This window comes from Hippocampus guttulatus, chromosome 10 (genome assembly GCF_054856545.1).
Source record: "Hippocampus guttulatus isolate MCC_2025c chromosome 10, RoL_Hgut_1.0, whole genome shotgun sequence".
Classification (NCBI taxonomy): Eukaryota; Metazoa; Chordata; class Actinopteri; order Syngnathiformes; family Syngnathidae; genus Hippocampus; species Hippocampus guttulatus.
In genome coordinates, this window is record NC_141270.1 from 5,111,268 (window position 1) to 5,134,437 (window position 23,170).

At 43.8% G+C, this 23,170-nt stretch overlaps 2 protein-coding genes and 1 long non-coding RNA gene across 4 annotated transcripts; 2 read left to right on the plus strand and 1 right to left on the minus strand.

The window, feature by feature from the left end:
* The first annotated feature begins 374 nt into the window (after positions 1-374).
* Positions 375-7,504, plus strand: lrit1a (leucine-rich repeat, immunoglobulin-like and transmembrane domains 1a). Its single transcript, XM_086122368.1, has 4 exons — positions 375-620; positions 1,808-2,268; positions 4,226-4,531; positions 5,593-7,504. Exons 1-4 carry the CDS (start codon positions 466-468, stop codon positions 6,645-6,647), a joined length of 1,977 nt encoding a protein of 658 aa, XP_085978494.1. The 5' UTR covers positions 375-465; the 3' UTR covers positions 6,648-7,504.
* Positions 7,505-7,652: 148 nt separating this feature from the next.
* lrit2 (leucine-rich repeat, immunoglobulin-like and transmembrane domains 2) lies at positions 7,653-11,977 on the plus strand. Of its 2 annotated transcripts, XM_086122370.1 has the most exons (4): positions 7,653-7,983; positions 8,348-9,138; positions 9,622-10,355; positions 10,532-11,977. In XM_086122370.1, the coding sequence occupies exons 1-4, from the start codon at positions 7,865-7,867 to the stop codon at positions 10,556-10,558; spliced, it is 1,671 nt and encodes a 556-aa protein (XP_085978496.1). In that variant the 5' UTR covers positions 7,653-7,864; the 3' UTR covers positions 10,559-11,977. The 2 variants fall into 2 exon arrangements, with proteins under 2 accessions (XP_085978496.1, XP_085978495.1); XM_086122369.1 differs by having other exon boundaries at positions 9,622-11,977.
* A 2,830-nt stretch (positions 11,978-14,807) lies between these two features.
* LOC147199006 (uncharacterized) lies at positions 14,808-15,161 on the minus strand. The gene is made up of 3 exons (XR_015102109.1): positions 15,132-15,161; positions 15,019-15,060; positions 14,808-14,940 (listed from the first exon to the last, which is right to left on the minus strand). It is a non-coding gene; the product is annotated as an uncharacterized LOC147199006 (long non-coding RNA).
* Positions 15,162-23,170: the final 8,009 nt, after the last annotated feature.

Consider the following 23,170-nt stretch of genomic DNA (forward strand, 5'->3'; position numbering starts at 1 on the left):
GTGCAGGGGCCCCCTTGTGGGCAAAACGCAGCGGTGTCCGTTTGCAGATTAACAGTCACGGCACGGATCAAATGAACAAACTACATTTGTGAGGAAAAGAAGAAGAAGAAGAAGAAGAAGGGGGAAAATTTGTCACAAACATCACAGAGGGATTATTACCGTTTCGGAAGTGTGTGTGATAACAAACATGGGGGGGGGGGGGTGGGGGTCTTGGGGAGGGGGGCGTCTCCGCTCAGCCTATCGGATTGCGCGGGTGCAATAAATGCATCCAGATGAAAAGAACGCCAGTCCCCCCCCCCCCCTTCCCCCCACCCCGCACTAATCCTTGTCCATCCCTTTTATCTGGGGACTCATAGGCAGTCTGATCACTATGGGACAGCGGAGTGGTGGAGAGAAGCCATGCGGATGATATTCCCATAGATGTGAGAGGGGCCAAAAGTTGGTTGCAAAAAGTTGTGCAAATGCATGTTGGGCGCGCTGCGTAAAAGTGGGCCAAAAATGTTCCTCGTCCTGGTCGTGGGGCTCTACGCGGCCACGGGTGGAATTTTCTCCCCGGTGAGCGGCTGCCCGTCCCAGTGCAGCTGTTTTTACCACAACCTGAGTGACGGCTCCAAGGCCAGGTAAGCGCAAGCGTTCGCATTCGGCGCGCTTTTTTACGCACGCGCGCACGTCTTGTCACTGGTGACATTTTTGGAGGTTTGCAATGTGGGTTCGATATGCGTGACAAAGATAAATCAAGGAGTGCACGTTGGTCCAATTTTATTTAATGCAGGATTCTTTTTTTCAAACTCGCCATCAGTGCGTTTTAGCTGAGTTTGGGTGTTTTTCTTTTTAAAAACCCTCTCTCTCCTCTGCATACAACCTTTGAAGGCATCACCACAAATTGTGACCAGATTTCATATGTCCACCAATGAGCTCCAATACATGAGATATATGAAAAAAAAATCTATATCTATCACAAATATGTATAAGATTTTAAAAAATGCAATATGATGGCTTTTTTTTTTTAGTCCTGTAATTATCAGACGACTGGTGTGAAACTCATTTCGTCATTTAGATGGCGGGTCACATTGTGTGTGGTTTACTTCACCAGGCTGCCCCCTCAAAAAACAAAAACAAAAACAGATCACATTCATCCTATTACAAAAGTTTTAGAACAGCTTGATTCGTCCAATATAATTACCTTAAATTGAAAGTGAAGCAATTTCAGTTCAATGACTTGAAACGGTAAAAATATGTTCAATGGTGAAATGCTGGTGATGAATAAAAATAACTCCTATAAAAACAAAACAAAACTGATATTTCAGAGCTATACAAAAAGACACAGTGACACTTTGGAGTTGGTGCACGGGAAGGCCAGAGCCTGGATTCGAACCGGCAACCTGTAAACGGTGAGACAGATGGGGGAAAATATTCTGAAGAACATCAGATTTTCATTGTCGAAAGAAAGCCACGAGAGTGTGAAGATATCTCTGCCTCAGGTGGCTAACTTCGGTCGTTTCTTAGCATATTGAATCTTACTCTGTCATATCGAACCGAATCTCAGTGCATCATATCTCATTTAATATAATCGGATTCCAGCGTATGGTATCTCATCGTTTCTTAATGTGTCACATCTCATCCTATTTTATCATATCCCAGCATATCGTATTGAAAAGTATCACGATATCGTATCGGATTTTATCGTACCTACAGATATCATATTTGACTGTCTGATATCATATCTCACTGTTTTCGTATCTTATTGAACTTTATACTCACTGTATAACATCGATGTTGTGTTTTTATGTGCATGTGTCTTCACCAGGAGTGTGATATGCAACGACCCAGAGATCTCGCTTGTGCCTGTCGGGTTCCCGGTGGACACGTCCAAGCTCCGCATCGAGAAGACGGCCATCCAGCGGATACCGAGTGAAGCCTTCAACTACCTCTCGGGTCTGGAGTTCTTGTGGATGTCCTTCAACGCGCTGTCCGTGCTGGGCGCCGACAGCTTCCGCGGACTCTTCAACCTGGAGGAGCTGCGCCTGGACGGAAACGCGCTCGCCGCCTTCCCGTGGGAGTCGCTCAGCGACATGCCCAGTCTGAGACTTCTGGACTTACATAACAACCAGCTCACCTCGCTTCCCGCGGAGGCCACCACACACATCAGAAACCTCACCTACCTTGACCTGTCCAGCAACAGTTTGCTAACGCTGCCCGTCGCCGTGCTGGGCAACTGGCTGGCGGCCAAACCCGCCCAAGGACCCGAGAGCTCCAAAATGATCTTGGGTAAGGACGTGCATGTTTATGTACTTCCGGTCATCTTTCGGGTAAACAAAAGCAACACAGATGAAAGCGTTCTCTTTTCATGCGCGCAGTGTCCACCTGAAAAACATTTCTTGACCTCCATAACTGTTTAGAGTGCTCCTCCACGACTCGGACGAACTGCCGTTTCTCAAAAAGCCACGCTCAAGAGGATACAGTAGCCAGGTTGACTCGCAAGTACATAAACACTCCCTTTAACTCTTTCAGGGACAGCGGTTACTACCGTGGACAGCTTCTCATGTTATCAGGTTACTGGGTGCATGAAAGGGTTAAAAACGGCATTCCTACAAATCTTTGTGGGGGAATGCAAAGAACGATATATTTCTTGGATTTCCAACGTTCGTTAAACGAAGACTCTTCAAAACAGATGGGTCAAAAATCACTTTGTCAAAAAGGGATTGAGCACCACTTGAGTCAATTTGACCCCAAAAAAGTTACCCAACACAAACAACCCAGGATCTGGGTTACGACATCAGCCATCGATTTGAGCCCAAAATGTTTTTACTCTCAGAAAGATGACCCAGAAATCTGACCCATCACAAGCAACCCACGATTTGGGTTGACTAATTAGCAACCCAGCAAATTGTTCGAAGAGTGCAGACTTAGCCTTCATCTTTTTTTGCCACACTCGCTCATATTTCTACATGATTTCATGCTTTCATTCACTAGACATCACGCTTCTTGTTAGCACTCACTTCCTAAAGAGCCAAGGTTAGAAAAAAGATTTTCGGAAAATTACTTGCACAAAACAAAAAAAGTACAGATACCGATACTTTCACTGTGAGGTGAACTAACAGAGGCCAGATGTTGTGAAGTTCACTGCTGCCATCTAGTGGCAGAGTGTTTGGAGTACTGGCGATCTTGTGAGAATGTACTCACTAATTGACCATCTCAGTGTAAAATTTGGGCTGAACGCACCGCCATTAGTCTGTTTTCTGAATGGCAACAGGTGGAAATGCAAGTTTATTGCAAATGCTGCCATCTAGTGAAAGATCGTTTACTTGTTCTGCTGTCACTCTACATCAGGAGTCTCCAACACAGCACCTCAAGGGCATCCGGCATTTTTTTCGACGTCTTCCTCCTCCCACACACTTGATTCAAATGATCGGAATGGTTATCGGGCTTTTCAGAACTCACTAGTGAACTCATATCTCACTAGTGAGTTGATTCCTTGAGGATCCGGGTTGGGCACCCCAGTTCTATCGCATTGACATTGAAGTTATTTCACAGGTGTCAAACTGCGGTCCTCGAGGGGCGCTATTCTGCATGTTTTAGATGTCTCCCTCCTCCAATTCACCTGATCCAAATGATCAGCTCATCAGCAAGCTGGCTCTCCAGGAGCCTGAGAACGATCCTTGAAAACAGGGGCTTGGCTTAATGATTTATCTTCAGGCAGTAGATTAAGATTTTCCTGATTGGATCCTATGATGTTATTCATCTTTACAGGGACGACAAAGTAACGTGCTGATGAATTAGAAACTGTCTGAAAAACAAAATCACCCAATTAGAACGACTAAACCGGCTTATAAAATCTATTTGTGACCGAACAGAAAATGATCCATTTAATGATTCTTCGTGCTGAAAAACCCACACCGGGCTTGCATCCGAAGTATTTTGTGGCGTGCGTCGCATGTTAAAGTGCTCCCAATTATCAAATGGAAGTCAACACTGAGAGCAGCTGTTTGCGCTTCCCATGTCAAAGCTGGTGGTCAAGGGCGCGAGACCGAAATGACGGCAGAACCTGACCTTGATCGCCACCCTCCTCCTCATCATCACTGCCATAGTCATGCTCCCGAGGTGGTTTATGAATTAGACGTTTATCCTCTTACATGATTAACGTCCTCCGCATTGGCCATCTGCAGGCCGCTCCACCGCGCTTGTGACGACCTTCCTCACCTGTAACCCCCCGCCCCCTTTTCAGGTCTCCATGACAACCCGTGGGCGTGCGACTGTCGCCTGTATGAACTGGTCCAGTTCCAGAAGTCTCCCACTCTGGCCGTGGCGTTCATCGACACCAGGCTTCGTTGCTCGGCCCCCGAGAGCGTGTCGGGCGTTCTGTTTAGCGACACCGAGCTGCGACGCTGTCAGCCCCCACAAATCCACACAGCCGTCGCACGGGTCCGAAGCGCCGTTGGGAATAATGTGCTACTCCGGTGCGGGACGATCGGGGTGCCCATTCCTGATCTGACGTGGCGCAGGGTGGATAAGCGAGTCCTGAATGGAACGGGTGAGTCTGCAGACCTTTTTGCTTTGAAGGTGACTTGATTATCTTTGGAAATGTACAAAAACGGGCTGGCGCGATCACATCAGGTCAGATAATAGTGTCTTGTTACAAGTATAGTGACCTGCTGCGTCTTTGGGGTAGACATTTTCAAGATTTTTGACAACAAAGTTTTTTTTCTGTCCGCCCGTGGACCCGAACCCGCCTGGAGAGCAGGGTTGGCCCCTTGAATCTTATATGCTACGTTCTCTATATTTGCGCTTCGTAATCTCTCCTCTGAGGCGGCCCGGTAGTCCAGTGGTTAGCACGTCGGCTTCACAGTGCAGAGGTACCGGGTTCAATTCCAGCTCCGGCCTCCCTGTGTGGAGTTTGCATGTTCTCCCCGGGCCTGCGTGGGTTTTCTCCGGGTGCTCCGGTTTCCTCCCACATTCCAAGAAACGTGCATGGCAGGCTGATTGGACGCTCTAAATTGTCCCTAGGTGTGAGTGTGGGCGTGAATGGTTGTTCGTCTCTGTGTGCCCTGCGATTGGCTGGCAACTGATTCAGGGTGTCCCCGCCTACTGCCCGAAGACGGCTGGGATAGGCTCCAGCACCCCCGCGACCCTAGTGAGGATCAAGCGGTTCGGAAAATGGATGGATGGATGGAATCTCTCCTCTTGCCATTACAATGAATGAAACAAAAATACAAGTCTTTGGATTTCGGAGTCATTATTCCATCCGACCGTCAATTTCTTACAGCGCTTGTTCTCATTGAAGTCACGGGTGAGCTGGAGCCTACTCAGCTAACTTTGGCTAAGAGAAAGGATATGCACCAAGCCGATCAATCGCAAGGCCTTTCGAGACAAGCAATCATTCATACTCACACCGATTGTCAATTTTGTGTCTTCAATAAACCTCCCATGTTTTTGGGGGGGGGGATTTGGGAGGAAGCTGGTGCAGAAAATTCATGCAGACGATTAACGCTCAAGCATGTGCTAACCACTAGTCCACTGTGCTGCCCTGTGTTTATAAAATTTAAATGTTGCCACAACAGAACCTAACGTGACATCACGTCTCGTCTCCCACAGTCCAGCAGGAAACGTCCAAAGATGGAATCACCTGGTCCATCCTCAGTGTTCCAGCCGTGTCCTATCGCGATTCCGGGAAATATATGTGCAAAGCGACAAACTACGCTGGGAACGCCGAAGCGATCATTTCCTTAGTGGTATCGAATTCTCCGAAACTTGAGGGCAATCAAACCAGCAACGAGAAGAAAGCCAAAGTAAAAAAATCCAACCCGGTTGGAAAAGCAGCCTACCAGGAGAAACTGGTGGCCCGATACGTGGTGCCAACCTCTACCCCTAGGTCCCCACCTCCGGTCCTGGATCCTGGCCTTCCACCTGAAATCCCTGACCCCAGTGTGGACAATCCCAGTCCTTCCCCCAATCCGGCCGCGTCCTCTAATGCGGACACGTTGCTGGATCTGGAGAAGACCAACCTCAGCAACTTGGCTGCAAACACCTCGTCTCTGCAGCAGGACCCGGATCGGGTGGTCCGCTCAGTGAAGGTCGTGGGGGACACGGACAATACAATCTCCCTCAACTGGAGAGCTCCCAAGGCCAAGAACACGACCGCCTTCAGCGTACTGTACGCCGTCTTTGGCGAGAGAGACATGAGGAAGATCAACGTGGGGGCAGGCCAGAACAGAGTGACCATCGAAGGTCTGGTGCCCAGGACCAAGTACATCGCCTGCGTGTGCGTGAGGGGGCTCATCCCCAAGAAGGAACAGTGCGTCATCTTCTCCACAGACGAGGCGGCCAGCGCGACCGGTACCCAGAAGCTGATCAACGTGATAGTGATCACGGTGGCTTGCATCATCGCCGTGCCCCTCACCGTCATCGTCTGTTGCGGGGCCCTGAAGAGACGCATCCAGAAGTACTGGGGGAAAAAATCCAAGGACATCCAAGATTCCTATGTGACCTTTGAGACATTGTCACCCGGGACCAAAGCCAAAGGACTGGAAGGGGAATACTTGAACAGACTTAACCCAGAAGAGTCCAACAGGCTGCTTTCAGCCCGCTCGAGCCTGGACTCCGAGGCCACGGCTAAAATCGAAGGACAGCCTAACGAGTACTTCTGCTGACGTCATGCTCCAGCTCCGGCTCCTCCGCCGCGTCACTTTCCTCGCGCTCATCATCATCCTCCTCCTCCTCCACCGTGTCCCAGTCCCAACCACCACGTGCATCCTCCCCCGCAGCCTCACTTCCACCCGCATCCGTATCCACAGCATCCCCCGTACGCTCACGCCCGGCCGCATCCTGACGTGAGCCCCCCCGCCGGCCACCCTCCGCACATGCCCTGGGATTCCTCCCCTCCCGTGCCTCCTCGCTGGATCACGCCACCGACTCCGCCTCCACCCCGAGCCAATTTCTGTCAAAGGACCTTTGCACGCTGCACCATCATGGAAATATCCGTATAGGGGGATATTTATCTCACAACTTCCATCTGGGTATTTCCATAGCATCTCATTTCACGTTCATTTTTACATCATAGTGGTTTATATCACCTTGCACGGTGCGGTGAAGAAGCGGTGATTCAACCCAAAAGGGACCCCCCCCAACGATAAACACTCCATTGTCAATATGTATGTGTATGATTTGTAAATACTTTTATGGACAGTGTACACTTACATAAACGGTCAAGTCTGTGCCTCTGCATATATCCGTCATATGTTCTCAGAGAAGATTTCTAAATCTACAGTATATGTACACACGCAGGCATGGTGAGCGTCGACAAGCTGGAGCTGGAGACAAGCGCAGAAAGGACTGAACTATGACGCCGTGTAAATAAAGACGTGGGACTATTTCTGTCCCCCAGTGCTTCTTTCCGTGTATTTGTTTGTTGCGCCACCAAGAGGCACCCGCCACCCCAGTAGCTGTAGTCATTTATTCCATTCAGGATTTAAATAGAGCGAAATAAACTTTTCTATGACTACAGGCAGATGTGTGCCATGTGTGTGTTCCTATGTGACGTTCCTGTGCGCTAATTTGCTCGCGGTCGTAGTTTGCATTTATTTTGTGGAACCGCTCTGTAGCCGACTGAGTATCCGTCTGTGCCTTAACGTCAAGGTTGAAACAGCAGACCTGGAAATGTCATCAGCCAGTGGCACCTTCCAATCTCTTACTCAAGGGCTGCTTATCAGTGGGCGTCTCCGACTTAAACGAATAGTGGGTCAGACCTGCTGACACTGTCAAGAATTAGGTGTTGTGCACTCGGGGATTAGTCCTAATAAGCTTCACCTTCGTCTGCCTCACTCGACATGTCTTGAGCACGAATGCCGCCCGACGTTTGGGCAATTTTATGCAGACTATGGACAGGATTGGTTACCTGCTCGTTGTAGTTTTGTTTCACCTCCGAGGGTCCGAAAGTTTTACTCAGTGTTTGCGAGGGTGCAGCTGTATAGAAGACCGTCACGGAAGGTAAGACTTAATCTTCACCGAGCTCGACCATGTTTCGGTTTCAGTGTGGCAATGAAAACGTCGAGTTTAGCCCGTGTTGTAAACTCGAATTGATGGACACAGCCGTGGATAAAAATTAAGCGATGGAAAAAAAAAAAAAAAAAAAACCCCAGAGACCTTTCAATGGTATTTAGACTATTTTCAATGCTATACGTTTAAATATTAGTCTTCGGAATTTTGGTGTTATGTTGACTTTAGTCTTAACTAAACTTTATACTTCAACCAGTAAATACGATAAAAGAAACGAAATATTTTATACGGGTTTCTTGATTTTCTTCCGATGAGTATGCTGTTGGTCTGAATTAATGCTTGAATTAACTCACAGGTCTCTCATATGTATGGAGGAGAATGAGTTTGGGGCCATACCAGAGAATATTCCCCACGATGTGACCAAAATCCGAATCGAAAAATCCCGCTTCACTGAAATCAAGCGCGGGGCTTTCTCCAGAACACCCGGCTTGGAGAACCTGTGGTTAAACTTCAACGATATTACCCTGATCAACTCCAAGGCTCTCGAAGGTTTGAGCAACCTGACCGAGCTCCGCCTGCAAGGAAACAAGCTGCGTTCCGTGCCATGGACGGCGTTCGAGGACACTCCGGGCCTAACGATCCTGGACCTGAAGCACAACCAGCTGGATGTGTTGCCGGAGCATGCGTTAAAAAATTTGCCCGATCTGACTTACTTAGACCTATCCTTCAATCGTCTTACAGTCATATCCAAGGAAGTCTTCCAAAACTGGCCTCTGTACCAAAAACTGCAGAGCGCGGAGGAGCAGGAGGCGAGCTCTTCCGGGCCAAACATCATCCTGGCGCTCCACGACAACGCCTGGCTCTGCGACTGCCGCCTCAAGGGCTTCGTGGAGTTCATCCGCTCCCTCAGCCCCCCGATTATTCTGATGAACTCCTACTTGACCTGCTCTGGGCCGGACTTTAGGGTGGGCAAGTTCTTCCACGAGGTCGAGCTGCAGGCCTGCGTAAAGCCCGTGGTTACCACCCCATCGGCCACCCTGAGCCTACCGCTGGCCGCCAACGTCACGTTGCGCTGCCTCGCCAAGGCCCGACCGGACCCCGCGGTGTGGTGGACATATGGTCTGAAGATAATCAGAGGATTTAATGGTAAGATCCACAGTGTGACGTTCAGGGAGGGGGATGGCCTGATATCTTGTGTTAAATTAGATACTTACGCGCTCATTTTAATCACAGACTTCTATAAAGCTTCCCTTAAGAGGACTCAATCTGGATGATGTGTCGAGCCGAGCACCATCGGTGTTTGCAGATTACCGTGCGCCATGTAGGCTTGGGTGGACGGTGTCAACAGCCATGTTGAGACTACACGAGTAAACCTGCTTGCGCTTAAACCTCTTGCAGGGGGATCGCTTTAATTCAACATTACCAGAACAGGGGTAAGAGGTAATGGTACCACTGTACTTCGAAGAACTTCTACTTTAAGACTCATGGAACAGCAACTCATACAAACAGAGCATACTGTACAATACTCGGTCATATATTACCTCTCCTCCGTTCGAACGAATATTGGCGTTACTCTGTTCTCGTTCTTTCGCATTCAAAAGATATCTAATATTCTTACCTTCTGTTCAGAGTCTCAGGAGAGAGTGGATCAAGACACCATTCGATCACTGCTGGTGATCCCTTCGCTCCACGCGGCTGACCGCGGCGTCTACACGTGCAATGCCGTCAACTTTATCGGAAACTCCTCGGCGAACATCCAGGTGGATATCCTCTCTCCTGACGGCTCCCAGCCGCCGTCTCTTCCCGGCTTCCCGGTGGAGGACGAGAACGTCTACATTGACATCCGCATCGCCAAACAGACGGTGCGGGGCATCTCCATTGAATGGTTTGCCATCTTGGACCGCCCAGAGCAGACGTGGTTCACTATCCATTTGGGCCGCGCCAACACCAACAAGAAGGAGACGACCTACATCGGCCCGGGCATCCGTTCGTATTCTGTCTCCGACCTGTTGCCCGCCACCAAATACGAAATCTGCGTGACGCTCAAGAATCAGACGCCGCGGCCTGGCCAGTGCGTGGTGTTCGTCACAGGAAGTGACATCACCGAGATGGAGCAGCGGGAGAAGCTGATCCACATTGTGGTGATTGTCCTGGCCATGGTGCTGGCCGTTCCCATTGGCATGTACGCCTGCACCACCGACACCAAGTTCACCTGCCTGGATGCCCTGATGGAATTTTGGAAGAAGCGGCGCAGCGAGAGAGGATCGGCTGTGTTGGAGCGCGAGAGGCAAGGCACCTTCGACAGCCTGCAGGCGGCCAGCGATGAGGGCCTGGTCCGGAAAGAGTCCAGTGAGGACAGGAAGGTGAGGCGGAGGTCAGATGACAGGCCGCTTAAGAGTAAGGCCGACCACAGCAGAATCACCGCAGAACTATACTAAACAGCACCAAACATTTTGCTAGCAATCACAATGCAGCAGTTGGTGATTGTGATGACGTCGTGTGCTATCCCTGCTGATACTCTCTACTCTTTCTGTTCTAGGGCGGGAGGTTTGTTGAGAAGGTGTGATTGGTCAAGATTGTTATTCAAGGGATTGCACCAGTGTAGAGATGTACTTCATTATTTTCAATTTCTCTCTAATTCTGATATAATTCTGTTATCATTCGGTATGTTTATTATTCTGCTGCCTTTGTAACTGACTTGGGCTTAATAGCACATTTGTCGTTTCCACAGTGGTTACCCCAACCTTTTTTTTTTTTTCCACCTGGTAGGACAGGTATTTCACGGACCAGAAACCGTTCGTTGACGACACGGATGGGGGAGGGGTTTGATGTACAAACCCAATCGGAACCTATACGCTTTGGTGGAAAGAAAAAAAAAACAGCAAATGCTTTACCAGGTACTCATGTTGAATGACTATACAATGTGCCTTGAAATACGAAAGACTCAAATGTATTTTAAGTTACAAGTTTGGACAATCATTTCCTTTGACTTTCAAGCAAAAATCTGAGATACGAGTGCTGTACGAGTGTATTGAACTCAACTCACCGTCTCAAATAATTTTCTATTGAAATGAAGGGAAAGCCCATTAATCTGTCCCAGCCACTTAACAAGCAACACATTGCCAGATGGTATTTGTGATATCTGTTTCCTGAAATTCACATTTGAAGCTTACTTTGAAATGAAACATGAAACTAAGAGAATAATAGTTTGTGCATTAAAAAAAATTACATAACTCAGCCTTATTATCAAGTTTAATGCTCACAAATAGCATCTTTATGGCAGTGCTGCCCTTGAAGCAACCGACTGTACACAAACAGTACAGCAACACTTGTAGACAGATAATGTAACAGTACTCCCAGTCATATATTCTTTATCCTCTGCAAGAACAACTAGCACCGTACTGAGGAGTTGAGAGGTCTCAATGAACACTATGCTGTATCTGTCTGTCTGTCTTACACTGCCCCCAGGTGGCCACACCAGAACGAGCAGCACGATGTACCTTGACAAAAAAAAATTCAGTTCTTTTTCATTCTATTTAACAATGTCTGTGCTCTACGTTTTTATACGGTGTATGAGGAGCAGTTCTTCCCTCATTAAAATGCACATTACACAATTTTTTTTTTTTGGGGGGAGGTGGCTGGAACAGATCAATGGCATTTCCCTTCATTTATAAAGAAAAATATGTTTTGAGACAGTGTGGTCATTGAACAAATTAAATTCATATCTCAAAGCACCATTGTATACTATTCATAAATCACCCTGACCACAAACATGGCTGAAATATTGTCTCACCAACACTTTTTGATACAAAAACAAGGTATTTTCCCCATATGTAATTCCTACCAAAAAAATAGGAACTGTGTTGGACAAAAATCCAACTAAATACCCTAAATCAGCTCTTGTGTGTATTTGTTTGAGTCAATCATCTACTCCTGTAAAAATGATTATTTAGACAGATGTATGAATAAAATTGTACTGACTGTATGTTGGTGAAATCCTCATTTTATTTAATCGCTGAATAATCATTTAACTACAAAGATTATATGTACAAAATGCTACAACAATCCTTCACTGCGCTTTGTGAGATAATCACGGTTATGTCCTAAGTGACCAAACTGGAGTGTGTACAGTGTGTGTGTGTGCGCGCTCCAAAGTTTCATCAGTAGATCTTTAATCCCTGCCTGCGTCACTGCATTCTTCCAATACGTCACGGTTTGGATTCCTACAAACAAACACAAACAAGGCACAGCAGCATCGGGCATGCGCCGGACATGATCTGTGCTTAGCCACAGCCAGACAGATGGCACATCACATATGTACCCGGCCGTTCCTGGCCATTGTTCATTTGACATTAGAGCCCGAACACCAGGAAATTCACATCTTTCCCAGTCAGCAAAATTGGTCTGGCCCAGCTCTGGGGCAGACACGGCACGTACACTCGGCCCACATACCTCAATGAATGACGGTCCTGCAGTGGCCCACGTCTGGCATCCATGATGTCCCGCATTCGGCCCAGATCTGAGCCGCATTGTAAAACCATATCTGGCCCTACTCCGGCCCGGCGCTGGGCCAGAACAGGTTCCTGATATCAGCCTGAATTCAACCTCAACTAAGCCACATCTTTCATGAGCCATATTTGACCCACATTTAAAAAAAAAACAAAGTCTCAAAAACGACGTTTATAAAAATATGTTTATTGTCATAATTTGTGACCCTCACATATAACTCCACATACACTGGAAAAATGCACTTTTCTTTATTTAACAGTGAACACAAAGTCCAAATTGGGATGCAGCTTACTCTTGAACGGTATTTTTCTGTCCATCAAATTGTTGCGCTCTCCACGTCCTCTTTTCTTCTCATGCTCTCCTTCCTGTCACCATCCCGATCAGGAGCCAGATGTAACCATCTTTTGATTGTAACATCAATTTCCTGGTCTGAGGCCCAAGATGTTAGGCTGTTAGGGCTCACAGCGGCTGTAAGAACTGTAAGAATACAAGAATGGACAGTGTGTTAGGAAAATAAACATTTGTACATGTCAGGAACAATGAATGGTCAGTAAAAATAACCCCTGAAATTTCTTATAATAATAATACATTTAATTTATAAGCGTTTTTCAAGACACTCAAGGACACTTTACAACCAAAACTAACCTAGGTGTGACGCTGTGGGGCGGAATATTTGCCACCAAAAACTAAACGTGAATAACTTTTAAATAGTTTATACTGAATTTGAATTACGTGAATTGAAGGTCAGTGGTTCGGATTAATGGATGGTTTGTATATTTTACTCTGAATCATATTGAATAACCGAATCTAAATTGTACAATCTGAATTTGAAACGATAGACTTTTTTTCCTTTGAAACTGTATTTGATCCTCACTGAAAATTAAATTCTGTTTATTTTCATATTCAGTCTTACAAATACAAAACAACGTTTTTTTCAATGTCAGATTTTGTTTTTGAATTGAAGTTTTAAATTAACTTTATGGTCAAGTATGAAGTATCTGGTTTATATTGCAGCAAACGAAATCAAAATTAATTTCATTGTATTTCAGTGCAGAAAGGGTTCTTTTTGGCAGCACGTCTGCCTGTTCAATCACCTACATTTTCACAAGTGATGTGTTGGTCGCGAACGAGCCGGTACAAAGAGCCGGCTCTTTGAAGTGAACGATGAGCCGTTTTTAGATGAAAAAAACGACCATGTACAGTAAGGCGTTTTTAGCCCAAAAAAAATGACCATGTATAGTAAGGCGTTTTAGCCGAAAAAAACCCCCCGACCATGTATAGTAAGGAGTTTTTAGATGAAAAAAAAAACGACCATGTATAGTAAGGCGTTTTTAGCCGAAAAAAACGACCATATATAGTTAGCCGTTTTTAGCCGAAAAAACCCCCGACCACGTCTAGTAAGCCAATTTTAGACGGAAAAAACCCACCATGTACAGTAAGGCGTTTTTAGCCGAAAAAAACGACCATGCATAGTAAAGCATTTTTGGACGAAAAAAATGACCATGTATAGTAAGGCGTTTTTAGCCCAAAAAAACAACCATGTATAGTAAGGCGTTTTTGGACAAAAAAATTTCGCCAAAAAAAACAACGATGTATAGTAAGGCGTTTTTGGACGAAATTTTTAGATGAAAAAAACGACCATGTATAATAGTAAGGCGTTTTTGGACGAAAAAACCCCACCATGTATAGTAAGGCATTTTTAGCTGAAAAAAACGACCATGTATACTAAGGCGTTTTTAGCCGAAAAAAAGGACCATGTATAGTAAGGCGTTTTTGGACGAAATTTTTAGCCGAAAAAAAACGACCATGAATAGTAAGGCGTTTTTAGCCGAAAAAAGTGACCATGTATAGTAAAGCATTTTTGGACGAAAAAAATGACCATGTATATATAGTAAGGCATTTTTCGCCGAAAACCCCCCGACCATGTATAGTAAGGCCTTTTTAGCCGGAAAAAAAAAAAACGACCATGTACAGTAAGGCATTTTTAAACGAAAAAAACCGACCATGTATAGTCAGGCATTTTTGGACAAAATTTTTAGCCGAAAAAAAACGACCATGAATATTAAGGCATTTTTAGCCCCCAAAAAACAACCATGTATATATAGTAAGGCGCTTTTGGAAGAAAAAAATGACCATGTATATATAGTAAGGCATTTTTGGAAGAAAAAAAATGACCATGTATATATAGTAAGGCATTTTTGGACGAAATTTTCAGCCGAAAAAATCGACCATGTATAGTAAGGGCTATTTAGCCGAAAAAAACGACCATGTATAGTAAGGCGTTTTTAGACGAAAAAATTGTAATCAAGCTTTATTTCTTTTGCAGAATAGACAATCACAAAAGCAGAGTAAAAAAGGTGCAAGTTGGATGGCAGTCTGCTTGTTGCTGGGCGGCGAAGTGGTCAGCTCTTGTGAAACACGTGGGACAGGTGTGTTGACCTGAGAGGAAAGGCATCCGTGAGTTACACGTTAGTCAATTTCTTGTGCAGGCAAAGATGTGATGGGCATGACACTTACCAGGTCTTTCGAGAGCAGCAAGCCGATTATGTTTCCTGCTGCCTGGGGGAGAAAAAAAACAAGTCAAAAAAGTAGTCATGATGGTGCATTGAACGAGTGTAAATGTCTCCTACTTTTCAGGCTCGCCCAAAGTTTGACTTCAGCACCTTGCGAATAACAGGAAGAAGAGAAAAAAGTGTTTCCTGCAGGTCTGTGCTCATAGGTGGACTCTGGCGGTGAGCAGGTGACTCCCTCTTGTGGCACGGAGGACCCAAGAACATTCATTCATTCATCTTCCGAACCGCTTTATCCTCACTAGGGTCGCGGGGGGTGCTGGAGCCTATCCCAGCTGACTTTGGGCAGTAGGCGGGGGACACCCTGAATCGGTTGCCAGCCAATCGCAGGGCACACAGAGACGAACAACCACGCACGCCCACACCCACACCTAGGGACAATTTAGAGTGTTCAATCAGCCTGCCATGCATGTTTTTTGAATGTGGGAGGAAACCGGAGTACCCGGAGAAAACCCACGCAGGCCCGGGGAGAACATGCAAACTCCACACAGGGAGGCCGGAGCTGGAATTGAACCCGGTACGTCTGCACTGTGAAGTCGATGTGCTAACCACTGGACTACCGGGCCGCCCGACCCAAGAACAATCTTCCTTCAACTCTGAAAAATGAAATGAGGCTTGTTGTGTTGGGTCTGTCTCAGTGACAGACTGAGGCTACTGCTGTCTTCTTCTGTGATCAAAACAATGTTGTCTTTTCCTCTGATCAAAACGGCGGACATGCAACGAATTGCACCCTATTAAAATTATTCATTCCGTGTCTTTTGTGCATTTTTTCACTTTTAAATTATCCTGAGGGCCTGATCAAACCTCCTTGCGGACCGGTTCCGGCCGTATGTTATACACCCCTGATGAGTAGTAAGGCGTTTTTATCTGAAAAAAACGACCATGTATAGTAAGGCGTTTTTAGCCGAAAAAATACGACGATGTATAGTAAGGCGTTTTTAGCCGAAAAAAAACGACCATGTATAGTAAGATGTTTTTAGCTGAAAAAAAACGACCATGTATAGTAAGGCGTTTTTAGCCGAAAAAAACGACATAGTATAGTAAGGCGTTTTGGCCCGAAAAAAAAACGACAGTCTAGTAAGGCGTTTTGGGCCCGAAAAAAACGACATAGTATAGTAAGGCGTTTTTGAGCCGAAAAAAAAACGACATAGTATAGTAAGGCGTTTTTGGCCCGAAAAAAACGACATAGTATAGTAAGGCGTTTTTGAGCCGAAAAAAACGACATAGTATAGTAAGGCGTTTTTGAGCCGAAAAAAACGACATAGTATAGTAAGGCGTTTTTTAGCCGAAAAAAACGACATAGTATATATAGTAAGGCGTTTTTGGCCCAAAACAAACGACATAGTATATAGTAAGGCGTTTTTGGCCCGAAAAAAAAGCGACATAGTATAGTAAGGCGTTTTTGGCCCGAAAAAAACGACATAGTATATATAGTAAGGCGTTTTTGGCCCAAAAAAACAACATAGTCTAGTAAGGCGTTTTTGGCCCGAAAAAAACGACATAGTATAGTAAGGCGTTTTTGAGCCGAAAAAAACGACATAGTATAGTAAGGCGTTTTTGGCCCGAAAAAAACGACATAGTATAGTAAGGCATTTTTGGCCCGAAAAAAACGACATAGTATAGTAAGGCGTTTTTGAGCCGAAAAAAACGACAGTATAGTAAGGCATTTTTGGAGCCGAAAAAAACGAAATAGTATAGTAAGGCGTTTTTGGCCCGAAAAAACGACATAGTATATAGTAAGGCGTTTTTTCGGCTCAAAAACGCCTTACTATACATGGTCGTTTTTTTCGGCTAAAAACGCCTTACTATACATGGCCTTTTTATTCAGCGAAAAACGCCTTACTATACATGGTCGTTTTTTTCGGCTAAAAACGCCTTACTATACATGGTCGTTTTTTTCAGCTAAAAACGCCTTAGTATACATGGTCGTTTTTTTCGTCTAAAAACGCCTTACTATATATACATGGTCGTTTTTTTCAGCTAAAAACATCTTACTATACATGGTCATTTTTTTCGGCTAAAAACGCCTTACTATACATGGTCGTTTTTTTCGGCTAAAAACGCCTTACTATACATGGTCGTTTTTTTCGGCGAAAAACGCCTTACTATACATGGTCGTTTTTTTCGGCTAGAAACACCCTACTATACATGGTCGTTTTTTTCGTCTACAAAGGCCTTACTATACATGGTCGTTTTTTTCGTCTAAAAACACCCTACTATACATGGTCGTTTTTTTTTCAGCTAAAAACGCCTTACTATACATGGTCGTTTTTTTTTTGTCTAAAAACTCCTTACTATACATGGTCGTTATTTTCGCCTAAAAACGACTTACTATACATGGTCGTTTTTTTCGTCTAAAAACGCCTTACTATACAAGGTAATTTTTTTCGTCCAAAAACGCCTTACTATACATGGTCGCTTTTTTCGGCTAAAAACGCCTTACTATACACGGTCGTTTTTTTTTTCGGCTAAAAACACGTTACTCTACATGGTCGTTTTTTTCGGCTAAAAATTTCATCCAAAAACGCCTTACTATACATGGTCGTTTTTTTCGGCTAAAATTTTCATCCATAAACGCCTTACTATACATGGTCGTTTTTTTCGGCTTAAACGCCAACACTGGGAATCGAACACCCAACCCACTGGATTTGTGAATTCAGCTTTCTACCACTGAGCTAACCCACCACAATGAACTTTTGGGTTGTTTTGTGTTTTTCCTCAAATAAGTTGTATATGGTAGTTGTAGACATTGTTGCAACAACCAAGGATTGAACACTCAATCTCTGGTGTGGCACTCCATCACTCTACCACTGAGCCAAAGCACCACATAGAGGAGTGCAGTTGTATTTTTTTATTAATCATGGTCGTTTTTTTGGGCTAAAAATTTCATCCAAAAACGCCTTACTATACATGGTCATTTTTTTCGGCTAAAAATGCCTGACGAAACATGGTCGTTTTTCTCGGCTAAAAATTTCGTCCAAAAATGCCTTACTATACATGGTCGTTTTTTTCATCCAAAAAGGCCTTACTATACATGGTCGTTTTTTTCGGTTAAAAATTTCGTCCAAAAATGCCTTCCTATACATGGTCGCTTTTTTCGGTTAAAAATGCCTACCGTATTTTCACGACCATTTGACGCACCGTATGGTTGGGCGCAGTCTCATTAATGGGTGCTATTTCTGTATTTTACACATAGACAAAACACACTGTATTATTGGGCGCAATTTTAAAGTGGTAAAACATACGCCAGCTTAAACATACGGCATGCATGCGCGCACGCTAAAAACACGTTAGCTTGTAGCATACGGTAGCATGCCAAGACATACAGATACAAGCTAAAAACACGTTTTTAAAAAGGCAACGAAGCAAAATGGAGTTCCGTTGTATTTTATTTAGCCATCGTACAATGTACTCACGTTTTTCGATCAATCATCACCCAGAAATCCATCAAAGTCCTCATCCTCTGCATCAGAATTGAACAATTGTGCAAGTACCGGTAATCCATCAAAAACGCCGTGTTCCCTCTCGTTGTCAGTCACTCTCATTGCCATGTGGCTCCACAGAAATGATGCCGGCTTTGCCAAAAACTCGAACAACAGTGCAAGCAGACACGTTCGTCCAAGCAGACACAATCCATTCGCAAATTGTGGCGTAACTCGCCCGGCGCTGCCTCTCACTCTTTGTAAAGTTGTGTTTGCCATCGATCATTCATTGTTCCCATGCCGCTCGCAACTTTACTTTGAACGCCCGGTTGATGCCGATGTCCAGCGGTTGGAGTTCTTTAGTCAAGCCTCCGGGAATAACGGCAAGCTCAGAGTTCATTTGCTTGACTTGGTTTTTCACCGCTGCTGTGAGATGGGCACGCATGCCAAAAGCATAACCGATGGCTTGAAGTTTGAACTGAGCTTCGTTGGCGTGTCTCTTTGTAGAATTTATTTTCGGGGGTTCTTAGAAACCAAAACCGAAGTTGTTTTGCAACAATGCACATAGCCACACTCTATACAGGTGTTGGTACCTGCTTGTAGCGTCCCTTTAGCGTCCACTTACACGCCCACCCTTCACTGATTGGCGGTCTGCTTCCCCGCATGCCTGTCACTCACGTCTGCCTTTTCTCTCTCTTTCTCTCCATATATGTATATATACACGCCCACCCTTCACTGATTGGCCGACTTCTTTGCCGCATGCCTGTCCACAGTCACTTCCGCCTTTTCTCTATATAAACAGCGTGTCTGCTGTCAGTCAGGCTTTGGAACTCAGCGCATAGACAAGACGCTCCGCATCATAAGGCGTCCTGTCCATTTTGGAGAAAATTTTAGACTTTTAATGGCGCCTTATAGTCGTGAAAATACGGTAATTATACATGGTTGGGTTTTTTTGGGCTAAAAATGCCTTACTATACATGGTCGTTTTTTTCGGCTAAAAATTTCGTACAAAAACGCCTTACCATACATGGTCGTTTTTTTCGACTAAAAACTCCTTACTATACATGGTCGTTTTTTTCGGCTAAAAATTTCGTCCAAAAATGCCTTACTATAGATGCTCGTTTTTTTCGCCTAAAAACGCCTTACTATACATGGTCGTTTTTTTTCGGCTAAAAATTTAGTCCAAAAAAGCCTTACTATACATGGTCGTTTTTTCGGCTAAAAATTTTGTCCAAAAACGCCTAACTATACATGGTCAATTTTTTCGGTTAAAAGCGCCTTACTATACATGGTCGTTTAATTTCGACTAAAAACGCCTTACTATACATGTTCGTTTTTTTCGTCCAAAAATGCCTTACTATACATGGTCGTTTTTTTCGGCTAAAAATTTCGTACAAAAACGCCTTACCATACATGGTCGTTTTTTTCGACTAAAAACTCCTTACTATACATGGTCGTTTTTTTCGGCTAAAAATTTCGTCCAAAAATGCCTTACTATAGATGCTCGTTTTTTTCGCCTAAAAACGCCTTACTATACATGGTCGTTTTTTTCGGCTAAAAATTTAGTCCAAAAAAGCCTTAATATACATGGTGGGGTTTTTTTCGGCTAAAAATTTCATCCAAAAATGCCTTACTATACATGACGCTTTTTTTGGGTGAAAAGGCCTTACTATCCGTGGTCACTTTTTTTGGGCTAAAAATGCCTTACTATATACATGGTCGTTTTTTCGGCTAAAAACCCTTTCTATACATGGTCATTTTTTTCGGCTAAAAACGCCTTACTATACATGGTCGTTTTTTTTCGGCTAAAAATTTTGTCCAAAAACGCCTAACTATACATGGTCAATTTTTTCGGTTAAAAGCGCCTTACTATACATGGTCGTTTAATTTCGACTAAAAACGCCTTACTATACATGTTCGTTTTTTTCGTCCAAAAATGCCTTACTATACATGGTCGTTTTTTTCGGCTAAAAAGGCCTTACTATACATGGTCGTTTTTTTCGGTTAAAAATTTCGTCCAAAAATGCCTTACTATACATGGTCGTTTTTTTCGGCTAAAAACGCCTTACTATACATGGTCGTTTTTTCGGCTAAAAATTTTCTCCAAAAATGCCTTACTGTACATGGTCGTTTTTTTAACCAAAAAGCCTTACTATACATGGTCGTTTTTTTCGGCTAAAAAATTTGTCCAAAAAAGCCTTAATATACATGGTCGTTTTTTTTTTCGGCGAAAAATTTCGTCCAAAAATACCTTACTATACATGGTCATTTTTTTGGGGTAAAAAGGCCTGACGATACGTGGTCGTTTTTTTCCGGCTAAAAACGCCTTACTATACATGGTCATTTTTTCGGCTAAAAATTTTGTCCAAAAATGCCTTACTATACATGGTCGATTTTTTGGGTTAAAAACGCCTTACTATACATGGTCGTTTTTTTCAGCTTTCGGCTGAAAACGCCTTACTGTTTATGGTCGTTTTTTTCGGCTAAAAACGCCTTACTATACATGGTCGTTTTTTTCGGCTAAAAATTTTGTCCAAAATGCCTTACTAGACAGGGTAATTTTTTTCATCCAAAAAGGCCTTACAATACATGGTCATTTTTTTCGGCTAAAAATTTCGTCCCAAAACGCCTTCCTATACATGGCCATTTTTATTGGCTAAAAACGCCTTACTAACATGGTCGTTTTTTTCAGCTAAAGATTTCGTCCAAAAATGCCTTCCTATACATGGTCGTTTTTTTCGGGTAAAAAGGCCTTACTATACGTGGTCGTTTTTTTTTTTTCGTCTAAAAAGGCCTTACTATACATGGTCGTTTTTTTTCGGGTAAAAACGCTTTACTATACATGGTCGTTTTTTTCGGCTAAAAATTTCGTCCAAAAACCCCTTACTATATTCATGGTCGTTTTTTTCGGCTAAAAATCTTGTCCAAAAATGCCTTACTAGACATGGTAATTTTTTTCGTCCAAAAAGGCCTTACAATACATGGTCATTTTTTTCGGCTAAAGATTTCGTCCAAAAACGCCTTCCTATACATGGCCATTTTTATCGGCTAAAAACGCTTTACTAACATGGTCGTTTTTTTCGGCTAAAAATTTCGTCCAAAAATGCCTTCCTATACATGGTCGTTTTTTTCGGCTAAAAATTTCGTCCAAAAACGCCTTCCTATACATGGCCATTTTTATCAGCTAAAAACGCTTTACTAACATGGTCGTTTTTTTCGGCTAAAAATTTCGTCCAAAAACACCTTACCATACATGGTCATTTTCTTCGACTAAAAACTCCTTACTATACATGGTCGTTTTTTTTGGTTAAAAACGCCTTACTATATACATGGTCGTTCTTTTTGGCTAAAAACGCCTTACTATACATGGTCGTTTTTTTCGACTATAAACACCTTACTATATACATGGTCGTTTTTTTCGGCTAAAAATTTCGTCCAAAAATGCCTTCCTATACATGGTCGTTTTTTTCGACTAAAAACACCTTTATATGGTAGTTTTTTTGGGCTAAAAACGCCTTACTATATACATGGTCGTTTTTTTCGGCTAAAAATTTCATCCAAAAATGCCTTCCTATACATGGTCGTTTTTTTCGACTAAAAACGCCTTACTATACTTGGTGTTTTTTTTGGGGCTAAAAACGCCTTACTATACATGGTCGTTTTTTTTGGCTAAAAGTTTCATCCAAAAACGCCTTACCATACATGGTCATTTTTTTCGGGTAAAAAGGTCTTACTATACGTGGTCGTTTTTTTCGTCTAAAAAGGCCTTACTATACATGGTCGTTTTTTTTCGGCTAAAGATTTTGTCCAAAAATGCCTTACTATACATGGTCGTTTTTTTTCGGCTAAAAACGCCCTACTATACATGGTCGTTTTTTTCGGCTAAAAATTTCGTCCAAAAATGCCTTGCAGAACGGCTTGGTGTCGTTATTTCAAGTGAAGAACTGGCACCACATATGAGCCCGCTGGCTAAGAGAAGCACTAGCGCCTGTTAGTTTGCGACTGTTAGCTTGCGACTGTTTCACCAAAGCTATGTGGTTGTTTTAAATAAATAAATGTTATTGTCTTTATTTTATGTTTAATTTGACATTCAACACTGCAAACCTTTTTTTTGGGACGAATTGTTCACTATTTGCCAAACTGTATTGTGAAGTCAGTGGAATTGAGTTAACTGACACACTGCAGTGCACGTATCGCAAATCCAAACAAAACAGTCAACTGAATGACCGCTTGTATCTTGAAAGGTCCCTCTCAAAACATGATCTAGTAGCTTCCATGAGACCTGTCCACAGTTTGTGTGCGTCCAGCATCAGTGCTTTTTACAATTTCCCGCTGTGTAATCCTCTGTGCAGCAGTAATCCTGGCTGCCTCTTACATGGCATAATGCACGGTCATTTGGGCTGTTTCACGTATTATTCCCTGTCTATTTCTCTTTTGATAGCCATTGAAAGTGTGTCACAATTCCCTCTCAATGAAAAAAAAAAAAGTATTTATGGAGGGATTAATTGAGCCTTGTATCCCTTGTCAAAGCTTTTAAAACTTATCCAAAAACTTGATTACACGCATGTTGTGAAGCCAAACCAGACGAGTTCAGATGCATCTTTGATTGGTAGCCAACGCTGCAATATTGCAGAAAGATGAACAAATTGGCTCTTGGATTAGCGATGGGGTAATCTG

Excerpts from the sequence above, each read along its gene's own strand:
- lrit2 (XM_086122369.1), top strand. The coding sequence starts at position 7,865 with ATGCAGACTATGGACAGGATTGGTTACCTGCTCGTTGTAGTTTTGTTT. Across the intron at positions 7,984-8,347 it reads ATAGAAGACCGTCACGGAAG|GTCTCTCATATGTATGGAGG; the intron begins GTAAGACTTAAT and ends ATTAACTCACAG. Across the intron at positions 9,139-9,621 it reads GATAATCAGAGGATTTAATG|AGTCTCAGGAGAGAGTGGAT; the intron begins GTAAGATCCACA and ends CCTTCTGTTCAG.
- lrit1a (XM_086122368.1), top strand. The coding sequence starts at position 466 with ATGTTGGGCGCGCTGCGTAAAAGTGGGCCAAAAATGTTCCTCGTCCTG. Across the intron at positions 621-1,807 it reads AGTGACGGCTCCAAGGCCAG|GAGTGTGATATGCAACGACC; the intron begins GTAAGCGCAAGC and ends TGTCTTCACCAG. Across the intron at positions 4,532-5,592 it reads GCGAGTCCTGAATGGAACGG|TCCAGCAGGAAACGTCCAAA; the intron begins GTGAGTCTGCAG and ends CGTCTCCCACAG.